Genomic DNA, 17,636 nt, shown 5'->3' on the forward strand with positions numbered 1-17,636 from the left:
AAGTGAGATCATACTGCATCCGATGTCCAGCTCTCGCATCAGCTCTGTTAAACACATGCTATCTCCAGCCCAGTAAATCACAAGCCAGTTTATTGCTATTCAGACCAAGGAAAACAGAAGGAAAAGAAGAAAGGATTCCGGTACCCCATACATTGTCAGCAAACAGCTTTAAAAAGGACGAACTTCACTGCTAAGGTGAAATAAGACTGCAAAACAGGAAATCACTTTTATGAAAGCAACTGTGATTTTAACCTGAATAAGACATGACAGTGCTTCCTAGACAGCCTTGATCCATGTTAGTGTTTACAATACTTACCAGCTCTTCCAGGAAGGTACCAGATTCTGCTATTGATAAGGAAGGCGGAAAATGTTCAAACAACTACTTCAAAGTCTCATTCAGGGGGAAATAAAACCATGAAACAAATTATAATAAATTTTAAATACTTAATAGAAATAAAATACTCACAGCCCACTGTCCTAGTAGATTAACTAAAAAGTTGCCACTAAATCGCACAGACAGCATCTGGGAAATCACATACAAGTTTGAAACTAAGGCCGACTGAAGAATGATGGGAATGTTCGAGGTGTAGAAGAGCTTGATGGGATAGCTACTGTACTGTCCTCGGTACCGGGCTGACTTAATGGGCAAGTCAACACGAAATCCCTAAAAAATGAAACGTACAGCAAGTTAGGGAACTGTACGTACGAAGAATGCAGGCCACAGAGAGAAAATAATTAGCTGCAGGGAGAAAGAAAAGGCAGTGCTAACCAACAAATCCCACCTTGGGTACAGACTTCAAAATCATTTTGGGGGATGGGCATTTGGCACAGCAGTTAGGTTGTCTGCATCCCATATTAGAGAAGGTTCGAGTCCCAACTCCACTTCCAATTCCAGCTTCCTACTAATGTGCACCCTGCAAGGTCCTTGCATCCCTGCCCGCCACGTGGGAGACCCAGGTGCAGTTTCTGCCTCCTGGCTTCTCCCTGTCCCATTCCCAGCTGTACAGGCAGGCACTTGGCTTACTCAAACCAGTGGATGGAAGCTCTCTGCCTTTGAAATGAATAAAAATAATACAACACGAATCTGCTTGAAAACCCTTTTCTGTTACTTAAGCACCATTATGTGACAACCTGAGAAAAGTGACTAGATCATAAAACACTGACTTGCTAAGACAGGAGCATCTCCAATGGCATTCTCTTCTTTAACAGCAAAATAAAAATCCACATCCAACTTACTTCAGCCAAGATTATATTTACCTGAAAATATATAACAACAGCAAACACGAAGACTGTAGCAATGAGGTTCATGAGATTGGGCAAATTCTGACGATAAAAAGCCTCCCTTAAAGCTCGGACTTTGTCTGTCCTGGTGGCCAACAGGTGAAACAGAGCTATGACTGCTCCCTCAAACTCGGTACCTGAGGAATCGAGACAGAAATGAACTGTAGACGTGTCGTACAGACTCACCCCAGTCAAAGCAAGTCACCTGAAACTCTACATACAATCCAGAGTACAAGTCAACACAGTTCACCACCGTTTGCTTTACGACACAGCCATGTATAACGGGTTCTACAATTACGTAGATCACTGAGGCAAATCTATCTTTTTAAACATACATCTGAGGTTTTCTCAAGAGACTACTCTTGATGAAAACATCCAAAGTAGCATTTACCAAAGCAAATAATTCATTCATAAAGATTTGCCTCTCCTTCACTTTGGGGAGAGGAAAAGAGTATTTTTAGGGGGAAAAAAAAAAAAGCAACAGCAAAGCAGAAAAAAAAAAAAAAGATGTGAGAATCAAAAGATATGTTCCTCTACCAAGCTTGCCATTAAGTTTATTGTACCAAGAACATCAATAAACCATCATTACTGTTTCCTTAACGCTGGGCTCAGGAGGTGGATGGTGAGCAATGAGACTAGGACAGCATCCGAGAGCAGTGCAGGGGCGAGGGGAAAGACCGAATGAAATCTTTCAAAACTTAGGTGCTGTGACAAAGCCAATCAGAAGAGCAGCCCAAGTACTAGTGCTCCCTGAGGATACAATGAACACCAGCTTTTTCGTTTGGAAAATCTTAATTCACTACCTTTTCACCCCCTCAGGAATGCTGAGCTCAGTCACACACATGACTCGTGCAGCAAGGGCTTCAGCAAGGTTAACAAACAAGATTTAAAAACCTGTTTGCAACCACTGGAATTTTAAATGAGCAGAGGCTAAAATTTGGAAATTGTTTTCTGAAGTAGTACACGTGCTACTCCACAAATCTCTGTTTCTTAAGTTTTGAACAATTAGCATTCTTTGTCCCCAGGGAAGTGCAAACCGGACCGGCTACAGGCACGTACTGCTACACTATGGACTCGCTCTCAGCACACATCCAGCAAAATTCGTGCAGTTGCAGGCGCTGTGCAATGTACCTCTGCCAGTGTTAATGGTAGTGGGACTAAAGGCCTTCCAGACAATGGTTTCACAGATGTTGGTGGCAATAAAGAGGGAAATACCAGACCCCAAGCCGTAACCCTTCTGTAGCAGCTCATCTAACAGCAGCACAATCAAACCAGCAACAAACAACTGTGGGGAGAGAAATGCAAGTGAGCTGAAGCAAGAATAAACTCAGGAGAGGGGAGGACGAACACTATGGCTACCTCCGAGGGACGGGAGTTTTTAGTAGGAAGCCCAACTGCTGCACTCTCTCTATTGTGACTATCTGCTGGAGTTTAGTCAGAAGCCAATTCTGAAAATTAGAGGCCTGGAAGTACTGTTAAATTATAAAGCAGACATTTCAACCTTTAAAGTTTGCTTAAAACCTTCTCAAGAGTTGCCCTTATGTTTAAATGTTTAAATACAGCCTATCTGAAAAGCACATTAAATAATCTGAGTTGTAGAATTTAAGGCTTACAGTAGGAGCTGAAAACATTCCCCAAAACCTCCAAGTGAAAGGCTAAACAAATTGTGCTATAGTAACAAGATGCACTGTACACTGCTACTAAGGGTATGTATAAAGGCTATGTGGATAGTTTCTGAAAGTATACATATAGTATTAGTTATGTTATAATTAGAATAAGTCAAAAATTAAGAGCACAAATTAATATATACACAGATTATGACAATGTAAAAATGCATCTGATACCTAGAATGATGACTGAATATAAATTTGAAGACAGTTAAGAATTCACCAGGCTCTTAAGCTTATACTTTTTAATAAAATAAAGCAAACAAACTTTAATTTTGACACTGAAAATTCTTAGTTTTCTTCATGGAGAAGACATTTCCATAAAAGGACGCATCAGTTAAAACACTCCACAGCCTCGCAGGTGACCGACTCACTTGTTCATCTGCCTCCCTGCCGTAAGCTAAGCAGCCTCATCAAGTGGGAAGAAGATAGGCCGCTCTGCTGAGAACCGCCCAGCCCCCGGCTCAGGGGTCACTCCCTGCGCCAGGTGCACCTGTGAGGAGCAGCGAGCAGCAGCTATGCTGCCCCATCTTAAGCACCTGTACTTCTCCTAACGCCGATGGCTCCTTAACTGCATTCCAGCGGCTCTGCACAGCCCGACATGTCTATTCACAGTCACGTAGTCTTTCAGTGAACTGAAAACCTTGACTACTAGTGGAAGCCCGTCTGACACTGTGACACAAAGTTACAACATTTTATTTTGACCAGGATCACATTGTGAGGCGATCAGTGCTCATAATGACAAAGACAGAAACCCATTCCCACACAGGGAATGACAGCTGTCTACCGACCTTCAGCCACCACACAGTCTGATCATGGGCTTCTGACAGCCGACCGCACAAAGGTACAAGGCAGCCCTAAAACGACTGCCGTTCTCCAGGCGCCCTGTTGAGGGCATGTCGAGCACACTCAAGAGGGACTCGACCGTATCCTGGGCCAGGTACATGCTTGCATTCTAACGGTAGAAAGCAACTGCAGAGAAAGCTAAATGAGAAACGGTTTCCGTAACTGAGGGAACAATGTAAAAGATGCACGCGTGCCTATGAAAAGGGATGAGAGACCAGGAGTGACAGCGGCAGCTCGGTGACTGCGGCAGTGACAGGAACGGAGGCAACCTCTGCAGCGGGAACGACCGTCTCCACCCGACGACTTGGGCTGGCAAACTACTGACTGCCCTTTACCACGAGCCAGGGACACTGATTTTTTATTCATCTTTCTAAAGTTTTAATCGAGACCCACTATTTAGATTTCAAAACTCATCAGTCAAAAAGCACCGACCTTAGGCCAGCACTGGGGCATGGTGGGTAAAGCTGCCGCCTGCAATGACAGCATCCCACATGGACGCCAGTTCAATTCCCAGCTGCTCTACTTCCCATCCAGCTCCCTGCTGGTGGCCTAGGAAAAGCAGTGGAGGTTAAATGGCCCAAACGTTTGGGCTCCTGCCACCCACATGGGAACCCAGAAGAGCTCCTGGTTCCTGGCTTTGCCTGGCCCAGTGCTGGCCGTTGTGGCCTTCTGGGGAGTAAACCAGCATAAGAAAGAGCTCTGTCTTTCTCTCTCTCTTTAACTTTTTCAAATAAATAAATCTTTAAAAAAAAAAAAAAAGACCATGTGAAAGGTAAGAAATACTTCCATAACAGTATGCATAAAACCTATGTATCTAAGAGAAAACACAATGATCCAATCATAGCTCCTACGATAAACACATACTCTCAGTGTTAGCAAAGCCCTGAAAAGACACCAACGAGTCACTGCCCACCTAGGATAATGTGATGTATTTCTCTATACGTTTGCACTAGAAGAATTAACCGACACAAGTATTTGTATGCCAGAACTTACGTAAATAAATGAATATATATCCATTTTACTTATTCCATTCACATAATGTAACTGTCTTGGGCTTCTGAATAGAGAAAATAAACATCAAAATAGCTTAACTCCATTTTATATCAAATAAATCCACAACCGACTGTATAAGAAGGCATAATTTCTAAGAGCTAGAGCCAGTTCTGGATGTCTTTTAAAATTCAGGGTTATGGAGGTATTCTGGGGGACCAGTGTTGTGGTGCAGTAGGTTAAGCCGCCACCTGCAGTGGTGTCATTGCATCCCAGCTGCTCCACTTCTGATCCAGCTCCCTGTAATGGCCTGGAGAAAGCAGCACTTCATCAAGTGTCAGATGAAGCTCCTGGCTCCTGGTTTAGGCCTGGCCCAGCGCTGGTAGTTGTGGCCCCAAGGGGAGTGAAGCAGCAAATCGAAGATGTTTCTTTGTCTCTCCCACTCTCTCTCTTTCAGATAAATAAATAAATCTTGGAATCAGCATTAGGGCATAGTGTGTTATGCCGCTGCCTATGACACCAGCATCCCATATGGGCACCGGTTTGAGTTCCAGCTGCTCCGTTTCCAATTCAGCTCCCTGCTAATGCACCTGGGAAAACAGTGAAAGGTGGCCCAAGTGCCTGGGCCCCTGCCACCCATTTGGGAGACCCGGAAGAAGCTCCTGGCTCTGGCCTGGCTCAGCTCTGGCCATTGTGGCCATTTGGGAGTGAACCAGAGGATAGAAGACCTCTGTCTCTCCCTCTCTCTCTTTAACCCCGCCATTCAAATATATTTTTAAAAAAATCAATAAAAATAAAAATAAATAGGGTTATTCTGAACTATGGGCTGCATAAAGCAAATGCTACAGAGAAAACATAAGGCAACAGCGGCCTGTAAGTACCCTCAGCAAGGCCAGAAGCAGTAAGAGATACTAAGCAGTAAAGGTAAGAAAATTGGTCTCCAAAGTATCTTCTCTCCCCATCCATTGCATCCCTCCTTCCTCTAACTCCCAAGGGTTATAAAATTTGCCAGCCAAGTGCTTTACAAATAGAAGAATAAAGATAATATTACAATTGAAGAAAATGCCAATTGATTAAAATGTCCTGCCTTGTCAAAAAAGCACCTCATCAGAAAAGCCACTCTGGGCGAGATGTTGAACCCGGAGGGGTAACCCTCAGGTTAGGATATGCCACCCCACATCAGAGTTCCTGGGTTGCTCCTGGCTCCAGCCTCCTGTGAGGCAGCTGAGTTCCTGTCACCTGCGCAGGAGACCTGGATAGAGTCCCTGGTTCCTGACTTGCACCCTTCTGCCCAGCCATTTCAGGCATCTGGGAAGTGAACCAGTGGGTGAAAGCTCACCAGCTCACATCAAATACAAATGGAAAAAAAGGAGGAAAAAAGCCATCCCTATTGTTATGAGTCCAAAAAACACTTGAACAACCCAACTCTGCTTGTTCTGAATCAGGCCCCTGATCCATCTTATTATGACTGGTCCTAGATGAGGTTTCCTATATAAGGTTTCTGGAGGAAAAATGAATGAACAACCAAGCCAGCCTCAGACAATCACATTTCTCAACTATACATGACCAAATTGGTACCTGGAACCCTTCAAAACTATTTTTTTTTTTTTTAGATTTTTATTTATTTATTTGACAGGTAGAATTACAGTGAGAGAGAGAAAGGTCTTTGCTCTGTTGGTTCACTCCCCAAATGGCCGCAACAGAAGGAGCCCCACCGATCCGAAGCCAGGAGCCAGATGCCTCTTCCTGGTCTCCCATGCGGGTGCAGGGCCCAAGTACTTGGGCCACCCTCCACTGCCTTCCCGGGCCACAGCAGAGAGCTGGACTGGAAGAGGAGCAACTGGGACTAGAACCGGCGCCCACATGAGATGCCAGCGCTGCAGGTGGAGGGTTAGCCTAGTGCACCACAGCGCCGGCCCCGAGTTTGGTCTTTTGAATCATTAAAAAGATTTTCCTAAATTAATTCTAATTTCATAGAGCAGGTAAGAAGACACATTTCCAAGATAATTACAGCTGCAGACACACAGTTTTTTAACCTAAGGAAACTTCAAAACACAAAAAATAACTACTATATAGCCTAAATACAACCTACTCTTGGGTAGTTTCTTTAAATGATGATGATTAAGGGTTATACAACAGAGCAATATGTTCCAAATTTACACCCTGGAAGATACTTAGTAGAGGCAATTATACTGCACTTTAAAAATTCCATTTCACAGGGTCGGTGCTGTGGCGTAGCGGGTAAAGCCTCTGCCTGCAGTGCTGGCATCCCATTTGAGCGCCAGTTCAAGACCCAGTTGCTCCACTTCTGATCCAGCTCTCTGCTCTGGCCTGGGAAAGCAGTAGAAGATGGCCCAAAGCCTTGGGCCCTTGCAATCATGTGAGAGACCTGGAAGAAGTTCCTGGCTCCTGACTTCGGATCAGCGCAGCTCCAGCCAGCCACTGCAGCCATTTGGGGAGTGAACCAATGGGTGGAAGATATCTCAATCTCTCTCAATCTCTCTCTCTCTCTTTCTCTCCTTTCTCTCTGTCTCTCCTTCTCTCTGTGTGACTCTGACTTTCCAATAAATAAATAAATCTTTAAAAAAAAAATAAATAAAAATGTCATTTCAAAGCATCCATTTAAAACATCCATGGAATATGAGTGTATGCATGTTATTTCACTGACTCTAAGACATCAGTACTTCAAACACTATTATTCTGTATACCACTAATAAAGAATACTGCCAATTACCCAGGACACAATACATTATTACGAAGAATTGTTACTTTGGGGGTCAGCACTTTGGCGTAGTAGGCTAAGCCTCCACCTGCAGTGCCGGCATCCCATATGCGTGCAGGGTTCGTGTCTCTTCCTCTTTCTAACCAGCTCTCTGCTATGGCCTGTGAAAGCAGAAGATGGCCCAAGTGCTTGGGCCCCTGCACCTGCATGGGCGACCCGGAAAAAGCTTCTGGCTCCTGGCTTTAGATCGGCCCAGCTCTGGCCATTGTTGTCATTTGGGAAGTAACCAGCGGATGAAGATCTTTCTCCCTGTCTCGCCCTCTCTGTCTGTAACTCTACCTCTCAAATAAATAAATAAAATTAAGAAAAAATTTATTTTTTTTAAATTATTTTCTATTTACAAAATGAGGTATTCTTAGTCATACATATTTATCATCCAGCTTGTTGTTTATATGCCTTTCTGTACACACAAAAACTTTCATTTCAATAATTACAACACATTTTTGGAAGCTATTTGAGATGGTAATTAAACTCAAACACCTGTTTATCAACAATACATGTAACCAGCTGGTATAGTGAGGATATGAGCAGCTATGACCGAGCTGGCACATGTCACATGTCAGTGACAACTGCCATGACTACCCTTTGGCTGACAGCAACTGCTGGGCACTATTAACTGTAAGAAAGCATCCTGATTTGAGACCTCCAAATATGCAAAATGGACACTGCAAAAGCACTGAAATACAACAGACCCATAATTTATACTGTGCAGGTAAAAGGCTAATAGAATCATTTGCTAAACCAACAAAATTTACACATATTACTTCAGTAATAAAAATAATTTAATAATTCAAAAGTGAAATAAATAAATTAATTACATAAACAACTGTTTTAAAAAAAAAGACATCAAACTGTTTATTATCTGCATATGAAAAGGCAAGATTTTCTTACCTGAATAATGATTAGGAGACAGATGCCAGCACCCATTTCTGCAGGGTCCCCGTACATCCCCGTCATGACATACACAATGGCTTGCCCAATCGTAATGATCATACCAAATACTGACAAAAATTGGGGAGAAAAGTAGCACATGCTTACAATCAAAGACAAGAAAGGCCACGGAAAACATCGGCAGCACAAACACCCTCAGATTTGGAAAAGGCTCTGCAACTGTACGCATGCTCACATTTCTGGGCTCCGTTGAATAGAGCTCTGTCTTTGGGTGTATCTCCAACTTCAATGATTTTGGCTCCAGCTAACAACTGCATGATCAAACCAGATGTTACAATTGGGGAAATACCCAATTCCATTAAAGTTCCTGCAAAAGAAGGGTACAGAAGTAAACAGTTTTTACTGTCCTCTGACACATAGGAAACATGTTTCAGTGTTAACATGCAATCTTCATCCCTCAACTGCTAAAAAGGTTCTCATTAACATCGCACTACTACAACGCACTGAATAAAAAGTGTTACACATTGGTACTTCACAAAGTTCATGGAAAACTGGAATTAAAAGAGAAATTTATTTTGGTGAAAAATTTAAAATCATGCAGTTTTTCATAATCCATATTTCCATAAAATTTTTTAAGGCCCCCCACATATGGGCTGGAGTCATGGTGTAGCAGGTAAAGCTGCTGCCTGCGGTGCTGGTATCCCAAATGGGTGCCGGTTTGAGTCCTGGCTGCCCCACTTCCAATCCAGCTCTCTGCTGTGGCCTGGGAAAGCAGTAGAAGATGGCTCAAGTCCTTGGGCCCCTGCACCTGTGTGGGAGACCCAGAAGAAGCTCCTGCCTCCGGCTTTTGGAATGGCCCAGCTCCAGCCATTGCAGCCATTTGGGAAGTGAACCAGCAGATGGAAGACTTCTCTCTCTCTCTCTCTCCCTGCCTCTCTGTTACTCTGTCTTTCAAGGAAATAATAAAAAAATATATAAATATATATAAAAAAAAACTTTTTAAAAAAACTCACACTAAATATTTTATTGCTAATGTAAAATAATCCTAAGTTAATAAAGACACTGAAGAGTATTTGTAATTCTAACATAAAATTTTAAGTTACATAAAAAGTTACCTAAAACAATCTTGTAGAATATTTAGCAACGTAAAGAATGTTTATGACGGGGCCAGGGCTGTAGCGTAGCAGGTAAAGCTGCCTGCCTGCAGTGCCAGCATCCTGTATGGGTGCCAGCTTGAGACACGGCTGCTCCACTTCCAATCCAGCTCTCTGCTATGGCCTGGAAAAGCCTTAGAAGATGGCCCAAGCTCTTGGGCCCCTGCACCCATGTGGGAGACTTGGAAGAAGCTCCTGACTCCTAGCTCTGGATCGGCATAGCTCCGGCCATTGCAGCCATCTGGGGCGTGAACCAGTGGATGGAAGACCTCTCCCTCTCCCTCTCTCTATCTCTGCCTTTCAAATAAATAAATCTTTAAAAAAAATGTTCATGACACCCAGGTAGTTAAAAAAAAAAAAAAAAAGAAAATAGTAGGTACTGTTTGATTTCATTTAATATTTAAGTGGAAAAAGAATTTCCTAATATTTTAATCTAGTTTCAAGATGCTTATTGTTATTCTTTCTACCTAGTGGAATTATGAATGATTTTCCTCTATTTTCTAAATTTTTCCTAACAGAAAATATATACTGCATTTAGAATTAGAAGCTAAAATATATATATATATATATATATATATATATATGTCAATTGTGTAAAGGAACATGTAGAACTAAATAATGCTACTTGTTCTAGTCCTTAAGTGTTGAAAAATGCCCTAAATATAAAATATTCCACTTAAGTGGAATTCTCAATGTCTTCTCATATACTTCTTCAATACTGAAAAATAAAAACATTTTTTACTGTTATAGTCAGAACACAGATTTTCCTAAGGTACCAAAATCTACAGCTGCCAAATAGATCTAGTTATAAATAGATCTCATCAATCCTTAATGAAAACTTTATGTAGGAAATTTGGCACTTCAAAGAAAAAGAGGGCACCAGCATACAGTGCAGCGGGTTAGGCTGCCACTTGCAACACCAACATCTCATATCAAAGCATCGGTGTGAGTGCCGGCTGCTGCGCTTCTGATCTAGCTCCCTGTTAATGCACCTGAGAAGGCAACAGAAGATGGCCAAGTGCTTGGGCCCCTGCCACCCATGCGGGAGGCCCGGGTGGGGTTCCTGGCTCATGGCATCAAGCTGTTGAGGCCATTTGGGGAGTGGACTAGTAGATGGAAGATCTGTCAGTCTGCTTTTCAAATAAATAAAAAAGTAAATATTTGGGGGCTGGCAATGTGGCGCAGCAGGTTAAAGCCATGGCCTGCAGCATGGCTGGAGTTCTGGCTGCTCCACTTCAGCTCCAGCTCCCTGCTAATGTGTCCAGCCCAGTCGGGTTACTGCAACTATTTGGAGTGTGAACCAGTGGACAGAAGATCTCTTTCTCTGTGTATCTCCTTCTCTCTCTCAACTCTACCTTTCAAAAATAATAAATCTTTAAAAAACAAACAAAAAGTAAATGTTTTTCAAAAAGAGGTAAATGGACCTTGGTAAACAACTGGCCATTTACAGAAAATTAAACCAATTCCTTACCTCAAAACATCAAACAAAATGCTGAGTGAACAGACAATAAAGGATACGTGCCAAAAATACTAAGGAAATGAGGGGAACTATATTTATAATCGGGAAAAGTATTTCTAAGAATGACAAAAAAACACCCTACAAGCCACAAAGAAAAAGATGGAAGATGCTAGATAACACTCTGAAATTTCCACATAGCAAAATACAGCATAACAGTTAAAAGAAAAATATTCAAACTCAAAGGACAAAGAGTTCCTATCTCTAATATCCAACACGCTCTTACAAATCAATGAAACAGGGGACAAGCCAGGATGGGAATTTGGTTAAGATGCCACTCAGGATGCCTGCTTCCCATATCAGAGTGCCTGGGTTCAAGTCCCGGCTCCACTTCCAATTCCAACATCCTGCTGGTGCACACCCTGGGAGGCAGCAGTGCTGACTCAAGTACTCCCTGCCACCTGCTTGAGAGGACTGGATTAAGGCCTTGGCTCCTGGCTTCAGTTATCCCCAATCCTGATTGCTGTGGGCTTCGGGGAAGTGAATCAACAGAGGTGAGATATCAGTAATTTCTCTCTCTCCTCCCCTCCCTTTCAAAGAAATAAAATAAGTAATCTTTCAAAGTCAACAAACCAACTTTAAAAAGAACAGATAGATGATGTGGCTGCTCCACACGAAGGTTTCTCAGTAAAACATCAACGTCACAGCACCCAGGTCCAGCCCTTGTAACTGTGATGCTCTAACCAAAGCTGATCGAGCCTGGCATGAGTCCTGCTGACTGGAATTATGAACAAAGAAACAGAATCTGGGAGTCGGTGGAGCTGGGTAACACAGAAAACATTCAAAGCTCCTGTTGCCATGATCTAACTGTTGCCCTGGCTTAACAGATTTATTTATGTATTTATTTGAAAGGCAGAGTAGAGTGGAGGTTGCTGAGAGAGAGACAGAGAGAGACCTGCCATTCACTGTTTCAATGCCCAAATGACAAAAGCTGGCTGCTAAGCCCAGGATGAAGTCAGAAGCCAGGAACTCCATCCAAGTCCCCCACATGGGTGGCAGGACCGAGCACCTGGGCCATCTTCCGCTGCTTTCCCAGGCACATCAGCAGGGACCTGGATAGGAAGTAGAGCAGCCGGGACTCAAAGTGGTGCTCTGATACAACAATGCTGGCCCCTAGTCTGCCTCCTTTTTGGACTCCAAAAGATTAACCACTATCCTTCCAACAAATTCCATTTTTGGTGTTTAAGCTATTCAGACTATTACTTAAGACAAACAAATTTAAAATATTAATGAAAAGTCCAGTGATAGAAGATACACAAATATTCAAAAATATATAAAACAATATTAAAGCTCAGCAACAGGTAAAGAAATAAAAGTTAAACAAGAGATGCCAATTTCTGGCCGGCGCCGTGGCTCAACAGGCTAATCCTCCACCTTGCGGCGCCGGCACACCGGGTTCTAGTCCCGGTCGGGGCACCGATCCTGTCCCGGTTGCCCCTCTTCCAGGCCAGCTCTCTGCTGTGGCCTGGGAGTGCAGTGGAGGATGGCCCAAGTGCTTGGGCTCTGCACCCCATGGGAGACCAGGAGAAGCACCTGGCTCCTGCCATCGGAACAGCGCGGTGCGCCGGCCGCAGCACGCTACCGCGGCGGCCATTAGAGGGTGAACCAATGGCAAAAGGAAGACCTTTCTCTCTGTCTCTCTCTCACTGTCCACTCTGCCTGTCAAAAAAATAATAATAAAATAAAAAAAAAAAAAGATGCCAATTTCTGCCTGTCGGAATGACAAGGACTAAAAGACAAGTGACACCCACTGATGGAAGAATGGTCATTCTCATATATTGTTGCTGAGTGCATACAGTGATACAACCCTCTGGAACATCATTTAGCTTTCTCTACTGAAAATGTTAAGTGCATGTATCTTGTGACCAAAAGTTAAACTCCTAGAAATTCACTCTATGAAAAAAATTACAGAAGTATATGATAGCCTTCATTGTGGCACTATTTAAAATGACATTTTTAAAAAAAGGAAAGGGGCCAGCGCTGTGGCATAGCTGGTGAAGCCGCCGCTTGCAGTGCCAGCATCCTATACGGGCGCCAGTTCGTGCCCCGGCTGCACCACTTCAGATCTAGCTCTCTGCTATGGCCTGGGAAAGCAGTAGAAGATGGCCCAAGTCCTTGGGTCCCTGGGACGTGGGAGACCTGGAAGAAGTTCCTGGCTCCTGGCTTCGGATTGGCACAGCTGTGGCCATTGCGGCCATCTCTGGAGTGAACCAGAGGATGGAAGATCTCTCTCCTTCTGTCTCTCCTTCTCTGTGTAACTCCGACTTTCAAATAAATAAATAAATCTTTAAAAAAAAAAAAAGGAAAACAACAAAATTTATAATGAGTGCACCCTAATGGCCTGCAAAAATTTCTCGTCATACTTAGAACACATTCCTTACTGTTGTACTCAAGCTCTTTATGAGCTGTAGACACATCTGCACCTCTGTCCTTTCACCTCAGGGCCTTTGCACTTGCTCTTTCCTAGAATGCTTCCTCCCAGGTCTTCTCATGGCCTTCTCTGGCACTTCCTGCAGGTCTCTATTCAAACACCACCTTCCTGGAGCATCCTTGGCCACCCCATGTACTTCACATACATTTCAGATCCTCAAGCAGGAAACAGAACTCTGAAGCAGGCACTTAGCCTAGTGGTAAAGACACCTACACCCCTATGACAGCACCCGGGCTCCGTTTCCGGCCCGACTCCTTACTCCAGTTTCCTGCCAGTGCAGACCCTGAGAGGCAGCACTGTGGTTCAGCATCTGGGTTCCTGCCATCCACATGGGAGACCTGGGTTGTCTTCCCTGCTCCTGGCTTCAGTCTAGCTGTTACAGATATTTAGGGAGTGAACCAATGGATAGGAGCTCACTGTTGTGCACGTTCTCTTTCTCTCCTTTTCTTCCTCTTAAATACATAACAACTTTTTTTTGAAAAGAAAATATAAAACCACAGAAACTAGAACACTGTCTTGTTTACTGCTTGCAATTCTCAGCACCCACTACAAAGACTGGCCCACAGGTAAGAATTCAGTCGATATGAGTTGAACGGATGATTAAATAAATTGTGGCACAACCTCATCATGGAATAGCTCATGTAAGATATTAAGTAAACAAGCCAGGTAGGTGAACTGTATACACAGCACATGTTATTCCTTTAGTTAAATGAAAGGAGATGAATTTACATATATGACTATGTGTGCAAAGTCTGGACAGATATCCATCAACCTAGTCATCCACCAGGCACTCTCCCTCAGAAGTGAGACTTGTTTTCAGCTTCATTTAAGCCTGTATTAAGTGCTGTTGCATTTCTGAAAGCAGTATTACTTTTACAGCCCGAGAAAATTACAAAAGTGTTTCCAAACACAGGCAATCACTACTCCTTAAAAGCAAGCCCCATCAGTCTCTGGGTTCACGGCCCAGCACCTCCCCCACTACAGCTTCCCAGCCCTCGCGCTGGTGAGCCTCAGCCCCGGCTTTCCTCAGCCTGAACTGCATTTCAAATGCTGCTCTGCAGCCTCTCCTCCCAACCCTGCACATGACGGCGTCTGAGTCTGTGAAAACCCAAGGAGAGAATGCTGTGTAACTGCAACAAACACATCTACAGTGCTATCATTAGTTACGTGTCCGGGTCTCCTCTGGGGCAATGGGTTTCTTTTCTCCCTCCCTGCAGACACTGAAAAACCGATGTGAATCGACATTAAACATCTATTTGCTGTTGGCAGCAGTGTGAGACAAAGGAAAGAAGCACATACCTCTGTTAGATGCAAGAATAACTCTCATCCAGTAGAAAGGATCCGCGGAATCTGATGACATGATTCCAAAGAGTGGGATCTAAAATATTACATAAAATACTTAAGAATGCATTCGCTCTTAATTTATAATGCATTTACTTCAGGTTTGCATGACTTTTTAAAGATCTACTTCTCATCTTCTACAAAAACAGCATATGTTTAAAATTCTTTAAAAAAAAAAAAAAAGCAGAATTCATTATTTAGTGCACTTCATTAAATACTCCTGTCAGTATGAACAGCTATTGTACAACATGAATATACCTCATACTACTACCTCGTAACCTAGATATGGTTAAAACGGTAAATTTTATGGTTTATGATTCTTTTTAAGATTTTTTTAAATTTATTTATTTGACAGGTAGAGTTACAGACAGTGAGAGAGAGAGAGAGAGAAAGGTCTTCCTTCACTTGGTTCACTCCCCAAACGGCCGCCACGGCTGGCGCTGTGCCGATCTGAAGCCAAGAGCCAGGTGCTTTTCCTGGTCTCCCATGCGAATGCAGGGGCCCAAGCACCTGGGCCATCCTTCTTTGCTTTCCCAGGCCATAGCAGAGAGTTGAAATGGAAGAGGAACAGCTGGGACTAGAACCCGGCGCCCATATGGGATGCCTGCACCGCAGGTGGAGGATTAACCAAGTGAGACATGGCGCCGGCCCCTTTTTTATGATTTTTTCTTCCATCAGATTATAAATTGATATCGGTCTAGTTGTAGAACAACTTTGCAAACCTAAAGACAACCAAGATCACAATCCTAGATGGAAGACTGAAGACGGTATCAAATGGAATATAAGACAGCCACGAACAAGTATGCTTACATTAAGTATAACATAGTGGTTCTCATTTGGCAATGCCTGGATACACTGCTGGTTGTACCACCTTGGCAGGGATGTGGCTGCAGCTGAGCATCTTAAAATGCATAGGACCACCCCAGGACAAGGAATTATCCCACCTAAAATTCAGTCCTGCTGCTAAGAAACTGATTTTAAAATCCTGGTACAAAACTAGAAAAATGATCTAACTGTTGCACACAGCACAAATCTGCATAGAAAGTGGGATTATGATTGACTTTTGCTTCCTTACCATTCTCAGTATTTACCAAATTCTCTATAACAAACACCTATCAATTTTTAATCAGAAAACAAAGCCACCTCAACTACAGATCGGGTCCTATCCTAAGACCCAGGTTTAGGATACAGCAGTCTGGCATACAAACCTCTTCAACTACATGGGGATCACACTCACAGAAAAGCAACTTTTAAAACTTTAAAAACTTCTCTACATGAAACTGATTCCCTTGTTTTTAAGTTCTTTTTTAAGTTCCAAAAGAACTTAAAAACACTGCCAACTCCTGTGCTCAGTCTAAGCTTCTTTGGAAGTCTGAAACTATTAGGTGGGTAACAAAACTGGAGAGGCATGAAGGATGAATATTGTATATGTATCTGGTAGCTGTAGAGACTTTCTTATTCTTAAGATTTATTTATTTGAAAGACAGAGTTGTGGAGAGAGGCAGGAGGCAGAGAGAGAGAGAGACAGAGAGATAGATCATCCATCTGCTGGTTCACTCCCCAAATGGCCACACCAGCAGGAGCTGATCTGACCCAAAGCCAGGAAACTAGAGCTTCTTCTGAGTCTCCCACGCGGGTGCAGGGGCCCAAAGACTTGGGCCATCCTCCACTACATTTCCAGGCCATAGCAGAGAGCTGGATCGGAAGGGGAGCAGCAGGAACTCAAACTGATGCCTCTCAGGCATACCGGCACTGTAGGCTGGGCTTTAACCCACTGTGCCACTGCGCCAGTCCCCTGTAGACACTCTTAAGGTGAGGGATGAGGAGTAAGGAAGTTACTGTGTAAAAACCAATTAACACTACAGTCTGTGTCAGGTCTGTCGGTCCAGTTACCTTCCCTAAAGAGAGATCCTCGACCTATATGGTTAGTTGCTCTGTGGAAGAGAACAAAGAAAAGCCAACTGACCTCCCCTCAATAACCATATGCCCTCCTTTGCTGTGGCCAACAGGATTACTGGAGTCAGTTTCTAATTTTGCTTCTCTTAATAAGTTCAATAGTTCAGTAAGACCATGTACAACGGCTGGGCAGAATTGGTCACAGTAGCAGAGTTCCAAACCTTGTAGTGTATGACATGTAAAACTGGTTTCCATTTGTTAAAGAAATGTAATCAGGAAGCCATTAGCCTGGAGTTGTTTCAGCACCCAGAACTCTCAGGAAAGCAACAGAACCTGAACATCTCCCTGTGATTGATCAATTCTGAATTGAGCTTCAACCAATGACAGCCAGCAGACAGCCAACCAGCCCGCTGGGTATAGAAGGACCTGGCATCAGACTGGAAGCCAGTAAGACAGAAGCTTAGCTGGAGCCAATCCAGTTGACTTCACTGCCTTGTTCAGCTCATACGAACTGCTGGAGCAGAGCTCGCCAACCCTCTTCTAGGGTTGGGTGTACCAGATTCATGAATCTTAATGCTCAAATTGAATCTGTCGTTTATTTTGCCTCAAATTTTTCACTGCACAAACTCCAACAAAGCATTCACACTGTAATGGAAGCCTGAACTGATCAGATGCAGAAACACAAAGTCAACGTCACTGATTTCCAAAGGCGGTGGGAATGGAAAACCAAAGTTTTTCTGGCTAAGATGGCAAGTTACAAAGATATTACAGAATTTTTTCCTGTTCTGGGATACAATAAAACACATTTTTAAAAACATGTAAAATAGTAGAAGCTAACAAT

At 43.3% G+C, this 17,636-nt stretch overlaps 1 protein-coding gene across 2 annotated transcripts in view; it reads right to left on the bottom strand.

The window, feature by feature from the left end:
• Window positions 1-17,636, bottom strand: part of SEC61A2 (SEC61 translocon subunit alpha 2) — a 38,337-nt gene that overhangs the window by 9,470 nt on the left and 11,231 nt on the right. For both annotated transcript variants that reach the window (XR_009867936.1, XM_062210903.1), the window contains exons 4-9: window positions 14,858-14,936; window positions 8,693-8,824; window positions 8,458-8,567; window positions 2,413-2,566; window positions 1,258-1,418; window positions 467-664 (exon numbers count right to left, since the gene is read on the bottom strand). Coding sequence is in view for 1 of the 2 variants with exons in the window: in XM_062210903.1 (XP_062066887.1) it covers window positions 467-664; window positions 1,258-1,418; window positions 2,413-2,566; window positions 8,458-8,567; window positions 8,693-8,824; window positions 14,858-14,936 (834 nt within the window). In the remaining variant the exon portion in view is untranslated. The remainder of the gene's footprint in view (window positions 1-466; window positions 665-1,257; window positions 1,419-2,412; window positions 2,567-8,457; window positions 8,568-8,692; window positions 8,825-14,857; window positions 14,937-17,636) is intronic.

Source organism: Lepus europaeus, chromosome 14 (genome assembly GCF_033115175.1).
Source record: "Lepus europaeus isolate LE1 chromosome 14, mLepTim1.pri, whole genome shotgun sequence".
Lineage (NCBI taxonomy): Eukaryota > Metazoa > Chordata > Mammalia > Lagomorpha > Leporidae > Lepus > Lepus europaeus.